At 43.8% G+C, this 22,810-nt stretch overlaps 1 protein-coding gene across 3 annotated transcripts in view; it reads left to right on the forward strand.

Annotated features, from left to right (window-relative positions):
- LOC117806180 (signal-induced proliferation-associated 1-like protein 1) overlaps positions 1–22,461 on the forward strand; it is a 48,213-nt gene extending 25,752 nt beyond the window's left edge. For 2 of the 3 annotated variants that reach the window (XM_034674935.1, XM_034674936.1), the window contains 21 exons: positions 645–2,332; positions 2,435–2,565; positions 4,775–4,963; positions 5,106–5,280; positions 5,991–6,094; positions 6,383–6,540; positions 11,775–12,354; positions 13,407–13,681; positions 13,776–14,033; positions 14,117–14,260; positions 14,356–14,498; positions 14,630–14,712; positions 14,977–15,395; positions 16,251–16,448; positions 17,048–17,204; positions 19,092–19,293; positions 19,576–19,725; positions 19,890–20,022; positions 20,284–20,362; positions 20,552–20,664; positions 22,241–22,461. In XM_034674935.1, coding sequence (XP_034530826.1) covers positions 853–2,332; positions 2,435–2,565; positions 4,775–4,963; positions 5,106–5,280; positions 5,991–6,094; positions 6,383–6,540; positions 11,775–12,354; positions 13,407–13,681; positions 13,776–14,033; positions 14,117–14,260; positions 14,356–14,498; positions 14,630–14,712; positions 14,977–15,395; positions 16,251–16,448; positions 17,048–17,204; positions 19,092–19,293; positions 19,576–19,725; positions 19,890–20,022; positions 20,284–20,362; positions 20,552–20,664; positions 22,241–22,247 — 5,178 coding nt within the window. In that variant the 5' untranslated portion in view covers positions 645–852 and the 3' untranslated portion in view covers positions 22,248–22,461. Of the gene's footprint in view, positions 1–644; positions 2,333–2,434; positions 2,566–4,774; positions 4,964–5,105; positions 5,281–5,990; positions 6,095–6,382; positions 6,541–11,774; positions 12,355–13,406; positions 13,682–13,775; positions 14,034–14,116; positions 14,261–14,355; positions 14,499–14,629; positions 14,713–14,976; positions 15,396–16,250; positions 16,449–17,047; positions 17,205–19,091; positions 19,294–19,575; positions 19,726–19,889; positions 20,023–20,283; positions 20,363–20,551; positions 20,805–22,240 lie in introns of those variants that run through there. The other variant, XM_034674934.1, reaches the window with a different exon arrangement.
- Positions 22,462–22,810: the final 349 nt, after the last annotated feature.

Consider the following 22,810-nt stretch of genomic DNA (forward strand, 5'->3'; position numbering starts at 1 on the left):
GCAGATTTAGCATTGTGTGACTGTTTTGCTTTAAAATACCAACATCACAATCGTTTTGATGGTACACTGACTGACTCGAACGCTCAATTGTCTGTGCATGCTCTGTGTAACTTGGATGGAACTGTAAAGATCTCTGGCAGAGAGCCCTGAAAGTGAACACCTCCTGTTCCTGGTGTTAGCTCAGTATATTCCTTATGAATATTACGGCACTGGCGATGAGACTGTGGAATAAGTCGACAGTAAAAAGGAAGGGCAGTATTCTCCAGGACAAACGGCGGATAAGATTAAAACTCTGGTCGTTGTGGTTGCTTCCACTTGTTGGTAAGAGATAAAGCTGTGGTCTAAAACTTTAGAGGAACCAAATCTAAAAAAAAACATTGCTTTGAGCGTTGAGATTGTGATTACCATTGTGCTTTCTCCCATGTCAGGGAGTGTAACATGGCACTGTTCTTAGCCAATCAACTGTAAAGTCATCTGATTGCAAGTGCTTAGGGTTTTATTTCAGCAGCTTTTTAATGACTGACCTCATACCAAGCCCGGTTTCTCTTATTTCAGACCTCCCACTGTAGGTCTTCAGTAAACAGCTGTTTTGGAGATTATTAACTCTTATTGTATGAACTAATCAACTTTTCTTTTCGTTCCAGGATTGTATGTTTGGAGGAAGAGAAATGCCAAGGTGCAATGTTGAGGACTCGGCTTGAGCGCTAACTAAGTGGGCTTCCTCTTCCCTTTTTTGCCCCCTCACCTGTTGATCCAGACAATCAACCTGCTCATGAAGTCAGGGAGCAGCATCCTCTCCAAGAGGCAGCCATGTCTCTCTGCTAAGTGCCTTTAGCCTTCGGCACTGGTGTCATGACCAGCCTGAAGCGCCAATCTATGGAGCGCACTGTTGGGGGAACCATCCCCGCCACTGATGAGTTTTACACCCGCCACCTCCGTATGGTAAACGGAGGAGTTTTGCCAACCCGCACAGACAATATCCATGCCACTGTGAGCACAGGAGTGCCTAAAATGGGTGTACGGGCTCGGGTGGCCGACTGGCCCCCGAGGAAAGACATTTCAGGGGCTGTGTGGCAAGCATCTACAGAGTCTGAGAACTCTGCCGTGCCCTCTGCTGGGAAAAGTCACATTAAGTTAGGCTCTATAATGAGCCCTCAGGACTCGTCTATGCTGCGTAATATCCACAATACTCTGAAGAACCGAACCCAGACCCACGCCAACAACTATAGCCTTGACACCCGTTACCTAGCCCCAGATTACCGAGGTCCTGCATATAGAAACCCACGACAGAGACGTATCCGTCAGCGCAGCAACAGTGACATGACTATCAGTGAGATGGAAGCAAGTGGAGACAGCGGAGAGGACTGGGGTTCACCAACAGGGGCAAAATGGTCTCCTCTTCATCGTGAATATGGTAGCACCTCCTCAATAGATCAACATGGAGCGTCTGGAGAGAGCTTCTTTGAAATGTTGAAGGGCTACCAAGGGGACCAAGTTGACCAGCGTAGCCCTGCTCCAGCCAGACTGGAGGACATGCTGAACATTGGGCAGCAGCAGACTGTTATTGATCTCCATGAGGATGCCATTGATGGCCCGACCCCCAAAGCTAAGGACAGAGACAAGCCCCCAAAGAGACGGACTAAATCAGAGACTGGGGGTGAGTCTATATTCCGCAAACTTCGTAGTGTGAGGGGAGAGTCGGACTCCCCCAGGGCGGGGTCTGACGTAGAGGATAGCCGGATGGACGACATGGGCCCGCCTTGGGTGTGTCAGAAGAGTTTTGCCCACTATGATGTTCAAAGCATGCTATTTGACCTTAATGAAGTCACCCAGCTCAGACAGACCGCAGGCAAGAGGAAAAACACCACCACAGGGGCGTCTGCTGCTGCCGTAGCCTCGGCTACCTCCACACTGTCCTCCACTCACAGCCTGCCTTACAGCTCTCCGAGTGGTAGCCAGGAAGAGCTCAGTTCTAGGGACAGCCCTGGTCTGGACGCAGGGGATGAACAGAGCAATGAGATGCTGATGAGCTGCCCCTGCTTCCGCAATGAGATCGGGTTTGATAGCCTTGGGAGGCGCAGACTGGGAGCAGCTGGAGGAGGGTACAACGGGATTCTGGGTGGTGGAACAGGTAATGGTAGCTCAGGGACCATGGGTGTGGAAAGTAACCTGTATGAAACATCTGTGAGCACACACTGCACCAATGCTGGAGTAGCAGTGCTCGAGGGACCAAAGGAGGGGCCCAGCACGCTGAGTGAGAAGGGCAAACAGTACATCGTAGAGCACGTGGACCTGGGAGCATACTACTACAGGAAGTTCTTCTATCTAAGGGGTAAGATTCTTTCAAATGCTTTTAATGCATGTTCTCATCAGCATATGGACCTGTCTTGTTTTAAGTTTTCTTAATATACACTTTGTCACTTCTCCACCACAGAGCACTGGAACTACTTTGGGATTGACGAGGCATTGGGTCCCGTGGCAGTGAGCTTGCGCAGAGAGAAGATGGAGGAGGAGAAGGAGCACGGGCAGCAGTATAACTACCGCCTCATCTTCAGAACCAGCGAGGTCAGTTACAGAGTCCTATTGTACACCCCAACCTAAACATAAGTAGCACATTCTTATCAATCCTTCCTGCTGTGTAGTATGTCTGTCCGTTACACAGCATTTCAAAGGAGCCCAGCATATTAAGACATGTTGACCTTATTGGATTAACATTGTTGGCTTTTACTAATATTTAATATAAGAAGAGCACAAAAAATCTCTACAGTGTTGAAAACATTTGAAAAATGTATTCACCTGATGGCCACCATTGTTATTTACACAGCAATTCACTTTGGCTACTGACGTCATCCTGTGGAAAGTGGAGCTAAAACAATGGTACCTGTACTTCTCGTCTATGCCAACTCAGATAATACCTGGTATTAGTGATGTGTCCTGGCTGATCCAATCACAAGTGCACAGTTCTAAGCACATCTGGACCAATCATGTGTCTAAAAATGTGTCTGCTTTAAAATTAAAATGGCTCAACGGCCGTCACACATGCAGGGAAAGTTTTCGGGAGACGAATGGAATAACCAGCAACTGTTTGAAGTCACTACACAGAGTGCATTGCAGTGTACACAGCAATGCAAAACTATGAGCGTAGAAATCTTTTGTTTCATTTTTGTACAACATAAATTTAAAAGAGAACAGTTTTAATCCAAAAAGTTCAACATATTGTATTATGCAGTGTCCCTTTTGAACCAAGTGGCAAACTCAGGTGTAAAAGATTAAGCTGACATTTAAGTGCAAAAAACTGAAGTTCCTGAAGTGTCCACTTGAGGCTGTCTTCAAAAATCCAGGAAACCCCATCAGTGCCCATGTTTAGCTGGCCATATTTAAAGCTAAATTAAACAAATTAACAGGCTGCTATAAATAAATGATCTTGGTCTATCCTTCATTACTTCATTTGTGTCAGCTGTTTTTGGGTGAATCTTTTCAGCGCATCTGTTTTTATTATACAACTTTAACTCTGCAATATTAGGGGAGTGGCTAATTCGACTGAAAGGTGGGTGCACTGAAGTAGTTTGACTGGCAGCAGGGCTACAGTCTTAACTCCACCCCTTAGCCAGCTTCTAGATTAGCCAGAGGTTAGATGGAGTCCAAGATGGTGACCGCCATCTTTAGACTTCATTATACCTCCTCAGAAACCAATCTGTGAAGTCACTGAAGCTACCTTCATTTTTTGTAAGATCTAACTCATACATTTGGGAAGGAACTATACTGGTTGGTTGGTTGTGATAGTTGACATTAACTTTGTAGACATATTTGTGTTAAAGGCAGTATGACCTGAATGTTGGGGGTCTTAAATCCTGTTTAACTGCAAAGACAGTCTTTATAGTTCATCTACTACTTTTCCTGCCACAGACTATGAAGACCAGCGTCAAGGTAAATCCAGTCTTGGTTCTTGTTTGTTATTATGCAAAAAGGCCCGAGGCCATTTGGCTGTCTGCAGATATTAACAGTGTGTGAAGAAACTTCAGAAAGTGCGCTCATCTTCTAGCCTTCAAGGCCTGTCAGTGTCCGACAACCTCAAACCGCTGCGTGGAGAGCTTTGCCTCAGCGTCTCAGCAAAAATAGACTGTCATATTTAGTCGCACTGTTGGCCCCCAGTCTTCTGTGTTTGGTTTGGGATTTTGGGGTTTTTCAGTTTTGGGTTATTGCCTTTATTACATGAACGCACATTCCCAGACAGAGGGTAGCCCGCCTGAGGATGTTTGTTGTGGACTGGAGAAGGACAGGTGCATGTGATTAAACCCCCGCACTTTAGACTGAAGTGCTTCAGGACCCTGGCTCTCGCTTATGTCTTCCAAACTTGGGAAACACAGGCCCATTGTAAACACAGTCCCTGCCCTGCCTCAAGCTTGCAGGAGAGAAAGTCTCTGTCCGTTCCAGATGCTTGTGATAGCCGAGAGATTGAGTTCACTCCCTGAGCCCAGCACAATGCAGACTCTGTGTACACAGAACACTTGGACAAGCCCTCCAAACTCCTCTCTCCTAGTTCAACTTTGTATTTATCAGGGCCTTCAGTCAGACTTGTCTTCTGTGTCTTTTATGGGTACAACATGTCCATCATACTTCAAAAAACCACAGCAGCTTGCACCTTGTGTCCGGGCAGGCAGGTTTTTGCTATCAGTGTGTTCAATCTCCCAGAAGAAAGTCAAAGCACCGCAAGGATTCCTGAGATGCATTCTTTCCCTTCTCACCCTCCTCTCTGTAATCTTCCTCCAATCAGCTGACAACCCTGAGGGGCTCTATCCTCGAGGATGCAGTGCCTTCCACCTCTAAGCACGGCACCACCCGAGGACTGCCCATCAAAGAGGTGCTGGAGCACGTTATCCCTGAGCTGGATCTGACCTGCCTCAGATTGGCCCTGAACACACCCAAAGTCACGGAGCAGCTGATGAAACTGGACGAACAAGGGGTAGGAAAAAAGAAGCAAGATTATAAGATTTCAAACCAAGTGTTCACTTTTTCTGCAACAGCGTTTTGATTTATTGTGTTACTCTCTGTCCTGACATGAACTGCAACACAATATTGTCTCTGCTTCCTCCCTGTTCCCCCAGCTGAGTTTTCAGGTGAAGGTGGGGGTGATGTACTGCCGAGCGGGTCAGAGCACAGAGGAGGAGATGTACAACAATGAGACGGCTGGTCCTGCCCTGGAGGAGTTCCTCCAACTGTTGGGAGAGAAGGTTCGCCTCAAGGGCTTCACCAAGTACAGAGCCCAGCTGGACACCAAAAGTAACAACTCCCAAACACACCTCGCACACATAAACACACACATACATGTAATTTGTTCTTTTAAACTTCACGACCCTTTTAATTAAGCATCTTTGAAGTAACCATCAGTTTGAGATGACATCATGTCTGGTTTGTAGGTGATGTGTACTTAAGTATCACTATCAGACCTGCTGTGAGTTAGTTTCACTTTAGTTTTCACAATAAGAGAACGTCATTGTCCTCATATTGCACTAAACTTTATACTGTGTGTACTTTGCTCCTTTATCTTGATCTTGAACAGTAGTTACTTTAATCAGAGCCTGTTTCTCCATCACACTTTCACTTACCTGTTATTTTCCTTTTCATCTTCCCCCTCTTTTATGCTAATTTTGCAGGGGGAAAAATTCTGTAACTGCATCTAGCTTTGTTTAAAAATATCATTTTTTAAATATCTGGTTGATGGCCTTCTTATCCAAAAGGAAACTAAACTGTCATACAGAAATACAAAGAGCTCCACTTACAGCTCCTCCTTACTGCTGACAGTCTGACAGCTGACAGTCATCTTATCCTCTACAACTGATCCCCTATTGTCTAGTTGTTTGGGTTGAAGTGAAATAGCATCCTGTCTTGAATGGAAAACACTGAGCACACATAAAGCACATTCAAGAAAGATGGATCACAGTGGTTATTGTACAATGAGTCTCAACAAGACGTTGCTATTTTTCCTGCAGCGGATTCCACGGGCACTCACTCGCTGTACACGACGTTCAAGGACTACGAGCTCATGTTCCATGTGACGACTCTGCTGCCTTACACACCCAACAACAAACAACAGGTAAAGACTGGGAGCCTAACCTTTTGTGGTGCACCACTAGTTGTGTATCAGGAAGTAGAAAACCCCTTTGTTTGGGAACAAATGTACCACAGAAAACCTTAGAGGAAGGGTGTATCATTAAGAGGAATGCATGATGTGTTTGTATCAGATTTGACTCTTGTCCAACTTTCATTCTAAAGAAACTTGAATCATTTTAAGAGTGCTTTTTTGTTGTAATGAAATAAAGATGATGATGACTTTAAATCCAATCCTCCTCTAATTGAGACGTTGTTATTTCCCATCTGTTAGCTGCTGAGGAAGCGTCACATAGGGAATGACATAGTGACCATCGTGTTCCAGGAGCCCGGCGCTCACCCCTTCACCCCAAAGGCCATCCGCTCTCACTTTCAGCATGTCTTCATCATCGTACGGGTGCACAATCCCTGCTCTGACAGCACATGCTACAGGTGGGTGTTTGAGTGAATTTCAACAGCAGAATCACGTCTTTACAAAAAATGAAGTGCATGAGCTTGAAGGTGTACAGTGTAAAACTTGCAACAGTAAAAAAAAAATGAAACAAGAGAGAAATCACACAGCATGGCTTTAACTTTTGACTGTTAAGATAAATACCACATTTGGTGTTTAAAAAGAGAAGTCCAACATGCCTTCTCTTCAAACACTCATGCGTCACCAGTGTGCTTCCATAAAAAACAAGGTCTGCTTTACAAATCTTGCAGGCAGCCCTTTTCTTTGCAGGGTTGAGGGTGAAATGGTCCCAGACTTAAGACGTTTTAGGATGGGGTTGTGATTTGCTATACTTGTCTTTTTCGGTTGCTGTTTTGAATATGCAACTCTCTGCAGAGATAGTAAGGATGTAAGATGGCTTACTACTCAGCAACTGGCTCAAGAAACTATACAATGGCTGTTTTCGAAACCACCTGCTACATACTACCCACGAATTTAGTATGCAGTACTGGGTTTAAAGGTAGTATGTAGTATGACTGTTCTGTTTTATCCCTTTTGCAGTATGCTGGGTCAGGCAATGCTGGAATTCTGGTTTCAGAAAGCGGAAGTAAACAACGGCCAAACTGAAACTGAAACTGCTTCTTTAGCATCTTATAACTTAAAAAATGATAAGTGGTTTTTATGGAATTTAATAATTTTCACAGCACCTAAACACTGAGTGCCCCCTGTCAAAAAAAATTTAAAAAGAGAAAAGGTGGAACGTTAGCGCTGTGCATTATGGGAAACAGTACGCGAGGGAGACTAGTCCGATGCGTACTGAGACATTTTCCCTGAATCAGTAGTTTTGGCATACTGCAGATTTTGTTTTGTTTTTACATACTGCTTACTACATACATAATTTTGGCCAAATCAGTACATACTGCTAGTATAGTATATGGTTTCGAAAACAGCCTGTGTCTTCTCACAGCATGAAAAAACATGCACAATGACATGACCAAATTGTTGACGGTGTTGGCCAGCTGTCGCAGCCCTTGTGCAGTTTGTGCACTGCGTTGACCATAATGGAAACATGTCCTTTCCTCTGTCACACATATATACGTGTTTTGTGGTTTGTGTTTGTCAACAAAAGGAACGCTAAGGAAAGATCATGTGCATGTGTGCTGAACAAAACCTCTTCCTAGATAAGTACATGTTTGCAAACTCTGTCAACCCACAAAAAAGCCTCGGAGAGGTTTCCAGTTTACTGCCTCAGAGAATTCTGGGTAAGGACTGTGACTGACCATGAGGTTAAGGTTAGCCCATCAGCCATGGTTATATATGACCGTGTCTCTTAGACTTAGGAGGCTAATTACAATTTCAAAGTGGGGCAGACTGACCAAACCCCATAGCTATGTTGAATTAAAATCTGCTGCTTCCTGTCTTCGCGCAGGACTGCAATCTTTTTATAGAAACCGTAAAAGCCAAACAACGCTTTCTTTGCTACAAGCAATGCTGTTTTTATGCAGGTAGCTACAGCAGCATTAAGACAAAAGCATTAGCTGGAAGGCATGGGTCAAACATAAGAGCTGCTTGTTTGTCTGTCTCATCTCCTGGACTGTTAGTGTTCATGTTTGTCTGCTAAGTATGAATTTGTTTGATTATGGTGAAATAGAATAGATAAGTCCTGCAGTGGCTGTCAGGCTGATGAGAGATCTCCTCCTCTGTTCCTCCTCTGGCTGATTCTTGTCCTCGTGATGATCAGACTGCAACTCTGTGGCATTCACACTTCTGCATGGCTGCCCCACCACACACACAGACACACAGACACACACAGACACACACAGACACACACAGACACACGCACGCGCAGACTTTCTGTGCACTGCATACACAGATATTATCCACACATAGTTGCTCCCTCTCACTCTCATACTCCTGTTTCTCTTTTGACCTCTTTCTTATGCTCACTTGCACACAGTTACACTCACGCACACACTTTTTTTTTCTCCATGCCCATCAATTCACTCAAAGGCTCACTCTTTCACACACTCCTATAATACAAGACTCCCCTCCCCTACCGTCTCCCCCCTCCTCCTCCCCCCACTGCCACTTTGCCTTTGGGCAGCGTGAGCCGGAATGGTCTGAAGGAGTTAGCGCCATGCACATGAAGTGCTCTCTTCACCCGGACATGCATGTGAGCGCGGATGATTGTTGAGAGCAGAGTCCCCTCAGAGCTCTCAGAGCCCATCTCAGGAGCGGATGGGTCAGGCCATGCTTCTGTCTCAGAGATCACACCCGCTTCAAATTTGGGCTAATTTATCTCAAGCACTTTTTTTTTTTCATCACTGGCTAAAAAAAAATGACCAGCTTCTGCATCCATGTCGTCTGGTGGACGCATTCTTTTAGCTTGTCTTTAGCCAAAGGGGGCTTCTTGTAGTTTACACTCTGGGAATCAAAGGAGGCAAACATGCTGGTTCTCCTGGTTTGCTTTACGGATGAAATGGAGAGGCGCGGGACACTGAATCCTTAAGGACGACCTAGCAACTCCACCCAGGGACGCTGACACACTATCAGCCTTTTGCTTCTACTCTTATTCTGTGGATCGAGCCACCACATGTTAAAACTAAACTCCTGACTGCTTGTCACAAGTCTTTCCATGGATGCTTTTCCCTGATCAGTTGGAAAAAGTAGCGGCTGCCTACAAGGGGAAACAAGATACAAGGATTTGCTACACCATCCTGAGTGGCGTGTCTCTAGTCTGGGATTCTGTCCCCTGAACAAGTTATCACCAGGCGTGGGAATCTTGTGGCTTCATACTGATTGTGTCAAAGATTTATAGAGATTTGTTCGTAACACTCCAAGTATCATGGTTACTTTTTGGTAAAACCAGGAGGTAAGTTGTGCTGTATGTGTGTTTGTTGATGTTTGGAGGTTGTGCTGTGCTGGTGTTAAACCATGCTTAGTTGTTATTGCACTGATTTGACTTTGCAACCCACTGGACTCCAAGATCTTTGGATTTCAGCAGATCACTAAGCAGTATTTGCAAACACACACACTTGTACAGAATCTTACACGCAAACAGACTGGCTTAAGGCTTAATTTTTTGCTGGGATGTGATTTCTCTTCTTTCGTTGTCACCATGTCATCCTTCTGTGTCCTCATATCTTGTGAATGCCCATGTCAATACTGGACCGTCTTTATGTCTCTATAAATAAAAAGCATACAGATTTGCGGAGTCATCAAGATATTAATAGCCTGTTTGTGCCTGCTGCTGAGATTTGGATAATGCTCAGGTCATATTGAGCCAGACCGGAGCATTAGAGGAGTGAGTGGCCTGGGGCCAGCGGGTGCTAATCTGCTGCTTTCAACCGCTGCCTCAAAGTCACACGGGGCCAGCAAGGCAGATTGCATAACTAAACCTTTGTTTAGGAAACGCTGGCTGTTTGTGCTCGCTAGCTCGAGCTGCAGCCCTGCCTCCACATAGCATGATGTGGCAGAGAGTGGCAGCGTGTCCACACTAGGAGCAGGCCTGTCAGCTGTGATTGGATGTATAGTATTTATATGCGGGGGTTAGTCAGGCATGGTTTGCAACATTTCTGCTACAGGCGATGTTGGTGTTATCTGTTAAATGGACTGGATTGAGACTTGTCAGAAATATCACTTCAGCTTAGTCAAGACATGACTCGGTTTTCACAAACTTGTGGGCTTGAGTGTAGATGATGCTGTATACAGTATATGCCCCTATATCCTCCATGTAATCATCATGCACTGGATATACACATGCCACCAACTAGGCCTGCGTTATGTGGGGAATTATGCAATGTGACATAATACTGTTGGATATTGTCATAACAATTTGAAATATGATAAATAAACAAATACTATAGAGCTCAAATTAGCAATAACTCAGGGTTTTTATGTGTTTTACAAATACATGTTTGTAATACGTCCAACCTGAATCCAACATATATCCAGAAAGTATTTTTTCCACCTCTGAACTGACACCACTTAATCTGAGCTAGCTAACAGCTAGCATAAATCTCATTCAAGGGAATCAGAATGTGCAAGAAGCATCACTTCTTAACATCACTTTTTTTTTTCAAGTTATCAAGGTTAATTCAGACTTTTTGGATTTTTTTCATTGCAAATGTTAATTTTGTTAAAGAAATAAAGTAGTGTTGTTTTTGTGCAGCTCTAATACAAACTGATGTGACAATCCAAGCATGGTTTATGAATACAGCTGAAAAATCACACTCTGCAGAATATGCCCCTCGTCCGAGGAACAACAGGTACAAGGCATTATCACCTGCACCTGTGCACTTACTTAAAGTAATCCACCTCAAGGACGGCCTTTGTGTGCAGATGGAATAAGAGCAGCAGAGGGTAACAAGAGGAGAGCCATACCCCCCGGAATTCCAACACCCTCTTTTATATTCACAAGTGAAACAGGTCAAAGGCAACGATGCCCGAGGGGGAACTATGTAAAGATGTACCTACTGTGCTTTATAAGCACATGTGCTGTTTGTCATTGCAGTGTAACCTGTTTTTTGTTGTGTTTGCCACATAAACTACCAGTCAAAAGTTTGGAAACACCTTCTCATTCAAGGGTTTGTATTTATTTTAATTATTTGAAACACTGTAGATTAATACCAAATACATCAAAACTATGAAAGAACATATATGGAATTATTTAATGAACTAAAAAGTGTTTAACAAACCAGATATATTTTAGATTCTGTGAAGTAGCCCCCTTTTTCCTTCATGACAGCTTTGCACACTCTTGGTATTCTCTCAGTCTGCTTCATGAAGTGGTCTCCTGGAATGGTTTCTAATTAACATGAGCCTTGTCAAGAGTTCATTTGTAGAATAACTTGCCTTCTTAATGTGTTTCAGACCATCAGTTGTGTTCAGAGGTAGGGTTAGTACACAATGGATAGCCCTATTTTACTACTGTTGTATGGTAAAACCAGATTATGTCATAGTTTTGATGTCTTCAGTATTAATCTACAATGCAAAAAATAATTAAAAGAAATAAAAACCATTGAATGAGAAGGTTTGTCCAAACTTTTGAGTGTGTACGAAAAACTGTCTCTTATTAATTGCAATCATTTTTTATAAAAGAAAGAAAGTCAAGGACCAAACCAGGAGGACTCTGGTTCTGCAAATGCCTCAAAGTGTTTTACAGGTATAGGTTGGGATGTATGTTCTCTTATGACGGTGGTGAATTAATTTAAACCTTTTGTCTTTCCCTTTATAGTGTGGCTGTCACTCGTTCCCAGGACGTCCCCTCCTTTGGCCCACCAATCCCCAAGGGCGTTACCTTCCCCAAGTCCACAGTCTTCAGGGACTTCCTGCTGAGCAAAGTCATCAACGCTGAAAACGCAGCCCACAAGTCAGAGAAGTTTGGTGCCATGGCGACACGCACGCGGCAGGAGTATCTACGGGACTTGGCTGAGCGCCACGTGACCAGCACTCCTGTCGAACCCACCGGAAAGTTCCCCTTCATCTCTCTGGCTCACAAACGGCGGGAAAAGGTGCGCCCCTACAGTGGGGCGGAGCTGCGGAGTCTGGGAGCGGTGACCTGGCAGGTCCACGCTGAAGATCAGGTGGCCGGTTCTGAGCGTGAGTGCTTATTGGCGATTTCAAACGACTTCATTGTCCTGTTGGATCAGGACGCCAAAGCGGTCGTGTTTAACTGCGCCACACGTGATGTGATTGGCTGGTCGTCGGGGAGCCCCGCCTCCATGAAGATGTACTACGAGCGTGGTGAAAGTGTGTCGCTGCGCTCCATCAACAACAACACAGAAGACTTCGGAGAGGTTGTCAAAAGACTGGAGGTCAGTGGGGCAGCATAACTGCCTGTGACAGTATGTCTCATTAGCACACACCATCTGCTGCGGCCATCAGAGGTCACTCTGAGCCCAACAGCTTGTAATAAACACAGTCCTTGTACCTCTGACTGTCTTAATCCATATTACTTTTATCATTAGATTTACATTTCAGCCTGGCATCTGGAGAGAGAGATAATACAGTAAAGATGTTCAATGCAGAAAAAAACAATCTAATCAATAGAGGGAGCACACATTTCTAAAACAAGCAACCTGTTATGTTTTCAACAAGTTCAAAGATAAGAGCCTTCATGTAGCCGATGAAAGTCTGTAAGAAAAAGGGCTTTTATGGTTTCTTGTGGCATCAGTGGCTTCAGCTTTCATAATATCACAACAATCCCTGTTTCTAACTCTTTGACAGAAAATGGTGTTTCCATGAAATAAGAATAAATATTGTTTATGTTATTATTGCAACATAAGGGCGCAGCATCAAATTATACAGATGCCAAAAATCCACAGCTGCTCAGTTAGCACTATGATTATAAATCATCATAAGCATACATAGACATTTGGTGATATTATATCATTACTGAGGGTTCAATATGGTGAAGGTGAGGCTGTGCATTTTAGATGAGCTTGTTCCACTGCAGCTCGCTAACAAAGGTAGATTGTCTACTAGCAATGTGTTAAGCCTTTTCCCTTCCTTGAACAATACGGTTGGGCTTTTCTAATATATTTTGTTGTGGATATCTGAATATGCATCCAAAACTGTAGCGACCTGGAACTCTGCCCCCTCTGTGATCTGCTCCCAGGCTTTGTGAACTGCTGTTCAGTGTCTAATAGCTGCCAATTATCATGGGAGTGTACTGAATAGTTAGAATTAAAGTGTTTAGAATTCATACTTTGTGGTTGAAATGGGTGTATCAGCCTAGGTTGGATTAGTACCTTGTGCCAGATGCATCTCAAAATATGTGTTGAAAGCAGGTTTACCAAAGGTATTATTATGCTAACTTTAAATGTTTGATACACAATGTGTTTCTCTTTCTCTCTCTGTTCTGCAGCTTTTGACCAAGGGCACTCAGACCACCGAGATGACCCTGCGCCGTAACGCCTTGGGCCAGCTGGGCTTCCACGTCAACTTTGAGGGTATTGTTGCCGAGGTGGAGCCCTACGGATACGCTTGGCAGGCTGGGCTCAGGCAGGGCAGCCGATTGGTTGAGATCTGCAAGGTGTCGGTGGCCTCGCTGTCTCATGAGCAGATGATCGACCTGCTCAGAACCTCTGTTACTGTGAAAGTGGTGATCATACCTCCGCATGAGGACTCCACACCTCGCAGGTAGAGTGGATTGAATGATCGTTAGGTGAATAAAAACCTCTGCAGCGGTCTGTGAAGTTTTAGGGCTTTCTCTCAACGCATCATGTCTCAACAGAGGCTGCTCTGAAATCTACCACATGCCACTGGTGGATTACAAGAACCACAAGGAGGGGATGCCCTACGAGTTGAAGTTCCCTTTCCGCCCAGCTAACAACAACACAAAGTGGCCACGCACCTCATCAAGTCCACAAACTCGTGCTGCTGGCACAGGGGGAACCCTGATCAAAGCCCCGCCTCCAGACTTCAGTGACCGCAACTCTGCTGCTATGCCCCGAAGTGTGTCCAGCGATGGTCGACCCCTCAACCCCAAAAGGTCTCAGAATAAATATAATACAGTTATTCGAATAAACAAAGTGGGCTCTTTGTCCTAAATAACACTCTTTTGCTTCGTCACAGGTATTCCCCCGGGAACGACAACTATGCTCTGGCCTGCTCCATCGTGATGGGCCGCACAATGCACAACACAAACTCCCCCGCCACACTCTCCTACACAGACGGCATGAGCTCCAGCCACTGGAGGCAGAAATCCATGCCTGATGGGTAAGTTTTTCTGCACCTCATTAGAGTTAACATGCGCTTTAATTGACCTGCTGCGCTACCTGACAACAAAGATGACATCCTCTTCTCCCCTCCAGGTTTAACAACAACAACCACCAGTCTGCTGTGAGGCAGGGGACAGGTGAGGGGGCCAATGGGATTAAAGCATGCTCTAGTGTTGGATGGTCCCGCTCTGGGGAGGGGGAAGGAGTGGGCAGACCGGGGGACAAAACGAGTGCTGGTAAGAGGAGCTTAGAAAAGCATGAATAAAACAGAATACATGATATAGTCTAATTTCCTTGCTTGCTTTGACTGTGACTTTGCTATCACTTGTCTGCAAACCCCATTACCCACATGTCTTGCCTCCTCCAGACACAGCAGTTTCCAAAGCAGTGATCCCTCGTCCACAGCTGTTGGAGCAGGGCGGCCACGTATCTCCTAACAAAGGCTCTAAGGTGAGCTGGAAGCAGCAAGCACAACACTGTGTGTGATTACATGGCTTTTATGTCATGGCACTTTATTAGATGATAAAGGGGTACTGCTGGTTAATTGGTGGCAATCATCAGGAGCTGCAGTGTTTGTAGACCAAATTTGTTTCTAGTATTAAAATAAATATTGAAATTAGGAAAAGCTAAAATGATTTCCTTCATTCCTTTTAAATATTTGTTGTTAAATTGTAACTATTGAAGTTGCTCATATGACTTATTTTCTTTGAATAGCCTGATGGTCCATATTCGTCCAGCCAGTCAAGCAGCAACACACTCTCCAGTAATGCCTCCAGCTCCGCCCACAGCGACGAGAAGTGGTATGAAGCGGGCTCACGTTCAGCAGTGCGCGGCGATCTCGAGCTCAATGGCTATCTCCAGGGTACCTCCACCGACAGCGGCATTGACGCCACCTCCTTCACTGCCACGCAAAGCAGCACAGCTTCCTCCACCGGTGCTTTCAGAGCCAAAGACAAAGTCCCCTGGCAGGACGACTCAGCAGGAAACCAGAGGACCGCAGACACTCCACCTCCAACGCAGGACGCTCTGGTCGCCGTCGGAAGCAGCGAGATCCCCGCTAAGAGTCCGACAGCTTTCCCTCTCGTCCCTGATGGTGGATCCTACAGCCTGAGCGACGCTGCCTCCCACTCCAGGTGTGCTGCTCCTCTTTTCAGTCAGCTGGAGGCAGCTCAGGAATTTGTGCTCTTGCATCAATGTTTCATTAAACAGACAGTGATTCATTGTAGTCCAGTTATATACTTGGCTGGCTCCAGAAGTCTGCGGTTTGGCATCAACAAAGGGAAAGAGGAAGAATAAAATAACCGCGTGTGTGTGTGTGTGTGTGAGAGAGAGTGAGTTTGTGGTTTTGCATTTGTATGTACCGCGTCTACCGGTGCCTCTGAAAGAGAGGCACTGCTTGAAGTTTTCAGGAGTGCAGTCTGTGAGCTCGGCCCTGTTCCCCCTCTCCTAAATCCCACTTCCTTTGAATCAACTGAAGCTTTCCTCCCTCTCCTCTCCGCTCAGACAGAAATAACTCCACCAGACCTGGGTATAGGCAACTTTGTTTGAAAGTATGTGCATGCACATGCGTGGTCGCACACAGACACTAAACTTTCTGTTGTGAAAATTCAAGCTTTAATGTGGAAGTGGGGAGAAACCGTATTCGAATGTGGAAGAAAACAAGAGCAAGGACACTGTGTCCTATTTTTTATCCATAAATTCAGCAGCTGATCCAGTCTGCAGAGATAGTGATGATGAAACAGATGAATAATGGGATTCTAAGAGAGTTCGAAGAAGAGGAGAAATGGCTATTTAGTGGAATTCCTTTTAATCAAATCACAGATACTAATGTTAACTAGTGTAATCATACCAATCAAATTAAATGAGATAAATCCACACAAACACCCTCGGTACATCACTGCTACTTTTCCGGCCAAATCTGTTTAAAAAAAATGTTTATTTTATAATCCCACGAGTATAAAAACCACACCTCTCCTCTCTTTCTGTAGCACACTCAGCTCTGGACACTCAGGGAGTCCAATGTCACCACAAGATGATGCAGCGGGCAGAGCCACCTCGCCTACATCGCAGGACTCCCCTGGGACGAAGAGTTTCTACCCTCGTCAAGGTGCGACCTCAAAGTACCTGATTGGCTGGAGGAAACCAGGGGGGACCGTCAACTCTGTGGACTTTGGCAGCACTCGGAAGTAAGATATGAATATGTTAGACCACTCAGGTTTTGTAAACATTTAAAAACATCTCGTCCTACGGGGCTGTATGTTGTAGAAATGCTCATTCAGCTAAAAAAAACATGTCTTGTTATTTGTGTGATATTTGTTTAAGTGGCCGAACGTGGACTGAATAAAAGCACATTTTTAAGCCTTGACTGCTCCCCTAAAACTGCTTTTAAATATTGTCCAACACTGCCACCATGTGGTGTAAGTAAGGTTGGAACCATCTTTTTAACAATATATCCCCTGACATGGATGACTTAACATAATTGCCCTTTTTCACGCTTCCAAAGCAGCATATGTGTCATTGTACGGATGAAAGGGTGATTGCTTTTCTGGTGTTTCCTCCATCCTGAGGTTGGCAAAAATTCTAATCAAACATCACAGTTGCTCAACAAACAACTTTTTCTGGTGAAGCAGCACGATGATCAAGTGTCTCAGGAAAATCCAGTCATCTCGATTCCCATCTGTTCTCATAATTTGACTTTTAATCATAGACATCCTGTGGGACATGCTTAGCTGCCAGTCTTCCTCGTCGTTTTTGTAAGCAGGTGTCTCCCCTTCTTTTTCTCCAGGCGGCACCAGAGTGATGGTCTATTGGGTGGTCAGCCGCAACTCAGGGCCAACCTCCGGGGTGCTCAGTCACCCCAACGGCACACTGCCAAATCCAGCCTGGAGGAAGACTTGAAGAAACTCATCACACTCGACAGCCCTCCACCAAGTGAAGAGAAGGTACTGAGAAAGACTGAAGTATGATCGTGTAAAATGGTGTTGACGTAGTAGCCCACAACTCCTGAGGACCACTGTGGCTCAGTGGTAGAGTGGGTTATCTCAGCCAGAAGGTTGAGGGTTAGAACCCAGCTCTTACTGTCACATGCCAAAGTGTCCTGAGGCTGAACCCCAAAGTGCCTCTGGTGACATATTTATTGTAATCACAGTAGAGGCTGTGATTGATCAACCCTTACTGTAGTTTCAGTTTTAAACTCTTGAACTGTGCTGCATTGAAATATAAAGAATGCTACTCGCAGCTTGCTTCTACACAAGCCAAATAAATTAGTGAGTTTGAGAACCCCTGCTCTAGCTAGCAGGAGTGCAAAGTGCTTTGCCATAATTTTTAAGTATGTAAGAGATGCTTTCATTGATAGCCATAGACTACATGTCTTTCAATGTAGACTTCCACTGAGAGGAACATATTAGACTATTTAGGAACTAAATTAGGAACTAAATTTAGACTGTCATACCAGCTTGATCATCAATAAAAATGTCCTGGAAAATGATCTCTGGAAAAGAGTGGGAACTCTGATGAGGCTCCATTTGAATTTCAGTTCATATGATTGATTGGTATTAAAAACAGTGAGCATTTTAAGGTTCATAGAGTAATTGCATGCATTAACGCGGTAACATTCACAGCCCTGATATCAAGTTGTTTCATGAGGATTACTTATCATACACTCATATTAGCTGTCTTTGGTCTGGTGCTGAATGATAAGCTGAAGTAGCCACAGTTTAATTTACAGATCCTTTGTTAAAATGATCTGTAATTTTGGTTTAAAAATGGATTTAACAGTTTGAAGTGTTTGCCGAAACTAATGAATATCCATAAATATAACCAAGAAAATGATAGAAAACAAAGTAATGTGGATATGGATGTGACATGTAGCTTGCTGCTCTGTTATCAACTAATAGAAACTTCAGCAAAGCCACTTATAAGGGGTGCCGTTTCAGTTGTGCACACTGAAAATAACAGCAACATTTCTCAACATTTAGCTCCAAAATGTCATAAAAATGTAGAATGAATTTTTAAGAGTCACTTTTTTTATCACATTTAGTGGAAATTTTTTGATTTTCTTCACATTTAATTTTGTTGTGAAAAATATATTAAGTTAACATTTTGTTAAATCCAAATGCTAAATATAGATCTAAATGTTAAATATAAATCTGAATGTTCAACGATAAATCTAAATGTTAAATATAAAAATAAATATAAATATTAAATATAAATATAGATTTTAAATATAAATGTTAAATATAAATGACAAATGTTGCTCTGCGATCCTAAATATTTAGCTGATATGCAAATTCACACTGCAGCGAAATATTAAGGATCGCGGAGCAACATTTAGCATTTAGATTTATATTTAACATTTAGATTTATATTTAGTATTTGGATTTAAAAATGATTTTAACTTTATATTTTACACAACAAAATTAAATGTGAAGAAGATCACAAATATTCCTCTAAATTTGATGGGACTTTTAAAAATTCACTCTACATTGTTATGATGTTTTGGAGCTAAATGTGGGGAATTGTTGCTGTTATTTTCAGTGTGCACAACTTTACAAACGGCGCCCCACACACTTATCATTGATAAATCTATGAAATCACTAAATATGAAATAATCTATGTTAAAGTTCTTAATAGTTTAAAAATATGTCCAGTGATACTCATTAAAAAGATAATATGATAAACTGGTCTGTGTGGCTTGGACTGACCACACAACTGCTCACCTATGACCCACCAAGTTCCTGTGCACTTCGTGTTTAGCTGAATTCTATCTGCAGTGTTTTCTCTCTGCCTTACCTGATTCCTGTCACGTCTTCTTTCATCCCTCTCTTAAGCCATTGTTCCCCGGTCCGCCGCCCACTCGTCGCTCCCTGCAGAGGACCCTCTCAGATGAGAGTATTTACAGCGGGCAGAGGGACTCATCCTCCAGCGGACAGCGTGACACGCCTACTGACCTCCTGTTCAGCTGCTCCACAATGCCACGCTCGCCCACCACACGCCACGGAGCAAACCGGAGAGCCTCGCACAAATCCCTGGGTGAGTCTTAGTTCTTTAAAGCTGATCTTAAATGAGTTGGTTGTGTGATACATATTGTCCTGTGGACCTTTTTTGTTATGAAGCAGGATTATGTGGCCTCTAATACACTGTAAATCTTCAGATAATCTCCCCAAACAAAAAACAGACAGGCTTGACTTAATACCTTCAATCTCACTTTAAATGAAACATTATTGTGTAGCAGTTGTTCTCTATTTTTCTGTCATGGGAGAAGAGATATAAAAGCTCTCCAGTGTGATTTACTCTGCTGTTTCTCCCTCCCAGGAGACCTTTCAGCCCCAGAGAGCTCTGAGCTGGAGCAGGAAAGGAAGAGGCAGCAGCTGCAGGACTCGGCTCTCATGCCCCTGCCTGACTCTGGGGCAGATGGCCCGCTTGACTGGGCCCACCTGGTAGATGCTGCTAAGGCCTTTGAGGGTAGGAACACGCTATGATTTCAAACTTCTTCCAAAGTATTAGAAGTGAAGGTTGGTTACTTGTCAATTGAAGGTGTGGCAGAACTCACCAGAAGATGGCACTGTTGGTCTAAAGCGTCTCTCTTTCTCTCCAGGTCTAATGGTCTTTTATTTATTTTTATTCAGAGCAGAGGCTGGTGTTCCTGGCAGCCCAGGAGGAGAGCGCTATGGCTGAGAGCGCTATGGCTGAGAGCGCAGCAGCAGCCAGCCCTCAGCAGGCTGAGCCTCAGGCAGCCCCACTGAGACAACCGTCGCCTGGGTAAGAGGCCTCGGGTCATGGCCTGAGACCAGTGTTAGCTTTAATCCACTGTTGTCCAGCACTGTGCCATTCTAGCTCCTGCAGCTCACACTCTAATCAAACACTACTGCAGCTGATATCACTAATTAAACCTCCACGGCCACACCATACAGCTTTAAATTAGCATCCTTGCTTGTTTGGCTGCAATCAAAACCTCTGCAGCTGCTTCCCTCTGAAGATTCAGTGTTTGTCCCTGCTAATGTCCTGCCTGTCCTTTTTCAGAGAGACTCCAGCCTGCCTGATGGGGAAGGTCAGCCAGCTGGAGTCGATGGTAAAGGCGCTACAAGAAGACTTAAAGAAGGTGAGTTATTGTTCAATAAGAGTGAGCGCTCGGAACAGAAAAATCTAATTACATGCAACATAAATGCCACTCAAGCAGATTTAGATCCACAGCATGTCATATGTTCCTTTTATTTTCCTATTTGTAATCCAATTTTCTTTTTTAATGTCCATCATCCGATTGCTCACTCGTGTTTTTTGTCACCACCAGGAGAAGGATGCGAAGGCGTCACTGCAGATACAGATTCAGAGCCTGCGAGAGGACAACCAGCGTCTCCTGGAGGAGTCTTACAGCGCCTCGGCCAAGCTCAAGAAGTTCACAGAGTGGGTCTTTAACACCATCGACATGAACTGATGCACACAGCTGACGACTGCTCGACATTAGGAGTTTGACCACTACCCAGACCGAACCTCTGTACTGCACATACGACAGAATCATTTATAAAAAAAACTCACAATGTGAACTGTTTCTCTTGAGCTTTCACAAACCAGTGCCAACATGGACTTACACCTTCATCCTCCTTCAGCCTTGTGGTGATGTGGTGTCATCACCATGAAAGACTACATGATATTTTTTTGGGGGGGATAGTGGTGCGACTGTGTTTGAGTTTAGATCAGCATGCACTCCTTTCCTAAAATCCCACAAATAATAAGAAACGTGTCTAATTGAATGGATTGTTGGTTTCCCCGCATGTCAGAGACAGCAAGATGTTAACCTAAAGAGATTTAAAGTCACTGTTCCCTTTTAGCTCCCGGCTAACCTAATTACAAGTGAACAGATTTCCAATTAAAAAAAGACAACACAGATTCAATTGTGTTCCTCCCATGCAGAGGTAGTGAAAAAAGCCTGTGTACCTCAGATAGAGGCTGACACTTTAAGACGTAAGCAACAGTGTGTTGTGGATTTAGTGCTGTTTAAGCATTCTTCAGTCATCCCAAATATGTGGATCAAAACTCTTTATGTTTATTTCTAATCAAAAGTAAATAAGCTACCGAGATGATGTCATCCTCCACACTGTGGGTAGGTCGACACAGACTGGCAGACCCTTTCCGTAGCACATAATGGAAAATCACTGTGGGGTCAATTGTCTGTCTATAGAGCCTGTGTAATAAGATTGTACAAGTGTGTCAGATGTTTAATTTCTAGAGGTTTAAAAAACAAGTGGGTCGTGTACTGGATGACCGGTCACAAGCTGAGGAAAAGAATATATATTGTAGAAATAAAAATACAGAATAATATTGGTACCATAAAGACAGAGACTGACTCAGATTATTGTAAATATATGATGTAACGTTTATTTTCTCATCTCTGCCCTTGGATATATTATGAAGAGTATATATGACAAAGATGATGGCCAAAATAATACAAATTGCAGGTGAAAGAATCACAAATTTTGTTATTTAATACGAGCGATCGCCTGTATGAGAGAATATTCACCCACGCAAACAAAGTTTCCAGCAGGAGAAAGTTAAAACTGATTTTATTAGTCTTTCAAATAAACTTTAAGACCTGCTAACTGTATTGGATTGACTGAAAGCGCCACCTAGTGTTGACAACATGTAAAATTCTACATGGAACTGACCCCTCCATGCAATAAGGCCTCATCTGATTATTAATTTTCTTTATAGATTTAATCGGTACTGTTTGTTATGAAAGTAAGATATCGTGTAAATCCTGAAATTCCAGCTACAGAGTGTCCTGTAAATCTTCCCCTCAGCCCAACCTGAATCTGCTCTGTAGAAGTCCTGACAAAGACCGTTATTTAAACCTCATAACTGTTTCCTTTTGTACTCAGAGACTGTGCGACTGTATATAAAGAGAATTTGATATTCATCAGAATTTGCACCTTCACTTTTGTTTTAAAGATAACCTCTGATGTATTTCTGCTTTATGGGCTAGGATCTAGTGGAGAGGACCAATATGAGAGAAAAACAGGGGATAAGACAGGACAAAGACCATGAGCCAGAGTCAGACCAATGAGTCCCGGGCCCCCCGAGCACAGCAGATCAGCCCCCTGCACCTTCATTCTTAACATGTGTGACAGCATGTGAATCTGTTTCCATTGAGCTGTGATGTGTAAAAAATGTTTATATCTATTAAAGATATTTTGTTGAATTACACCTTGTCTCACAGAGTGGTCTGTTGGCATGGCAGATATGATTTACATACCTTTAACATTATATATAATGTATATATATATATACACTACAAAGAGGTGTTCATTTAAAAAAAATGACAAAAGCAAGGAAAGTCATCTACCTGCTGGGGCCACGTGAAGTGCATTTCAGAGTAAATGGATACCTGTCGGTGGGCTGGCAGGAGGTGGCCGCCTGCTGTTGCATTGTGATTAACAGAGAGCTGCTGTTTTTCCACTTAGGCACGATTACATGAAGCAGTCGCCCTGACATGCAGAGATCAGACAGAGTGATGGATGAAGATAACCGTAGAGACACCAGAGTGAAGACTGAG

Source organism: Notolabrus celidotus, chromosome 22 (genome assembly GCF_009762535.1).
Source record: "Notolabrus celidotus isolate fNotCel1 chromosome 22, fNotCel1.pri, whole genome shotgun sequence".
Lineage (NCBI taxonomy): Eukaryota > Metazoa > Chordata > Actinopteri > Labriformes > Labridae > Notolabrus > Notolabrus celidotus.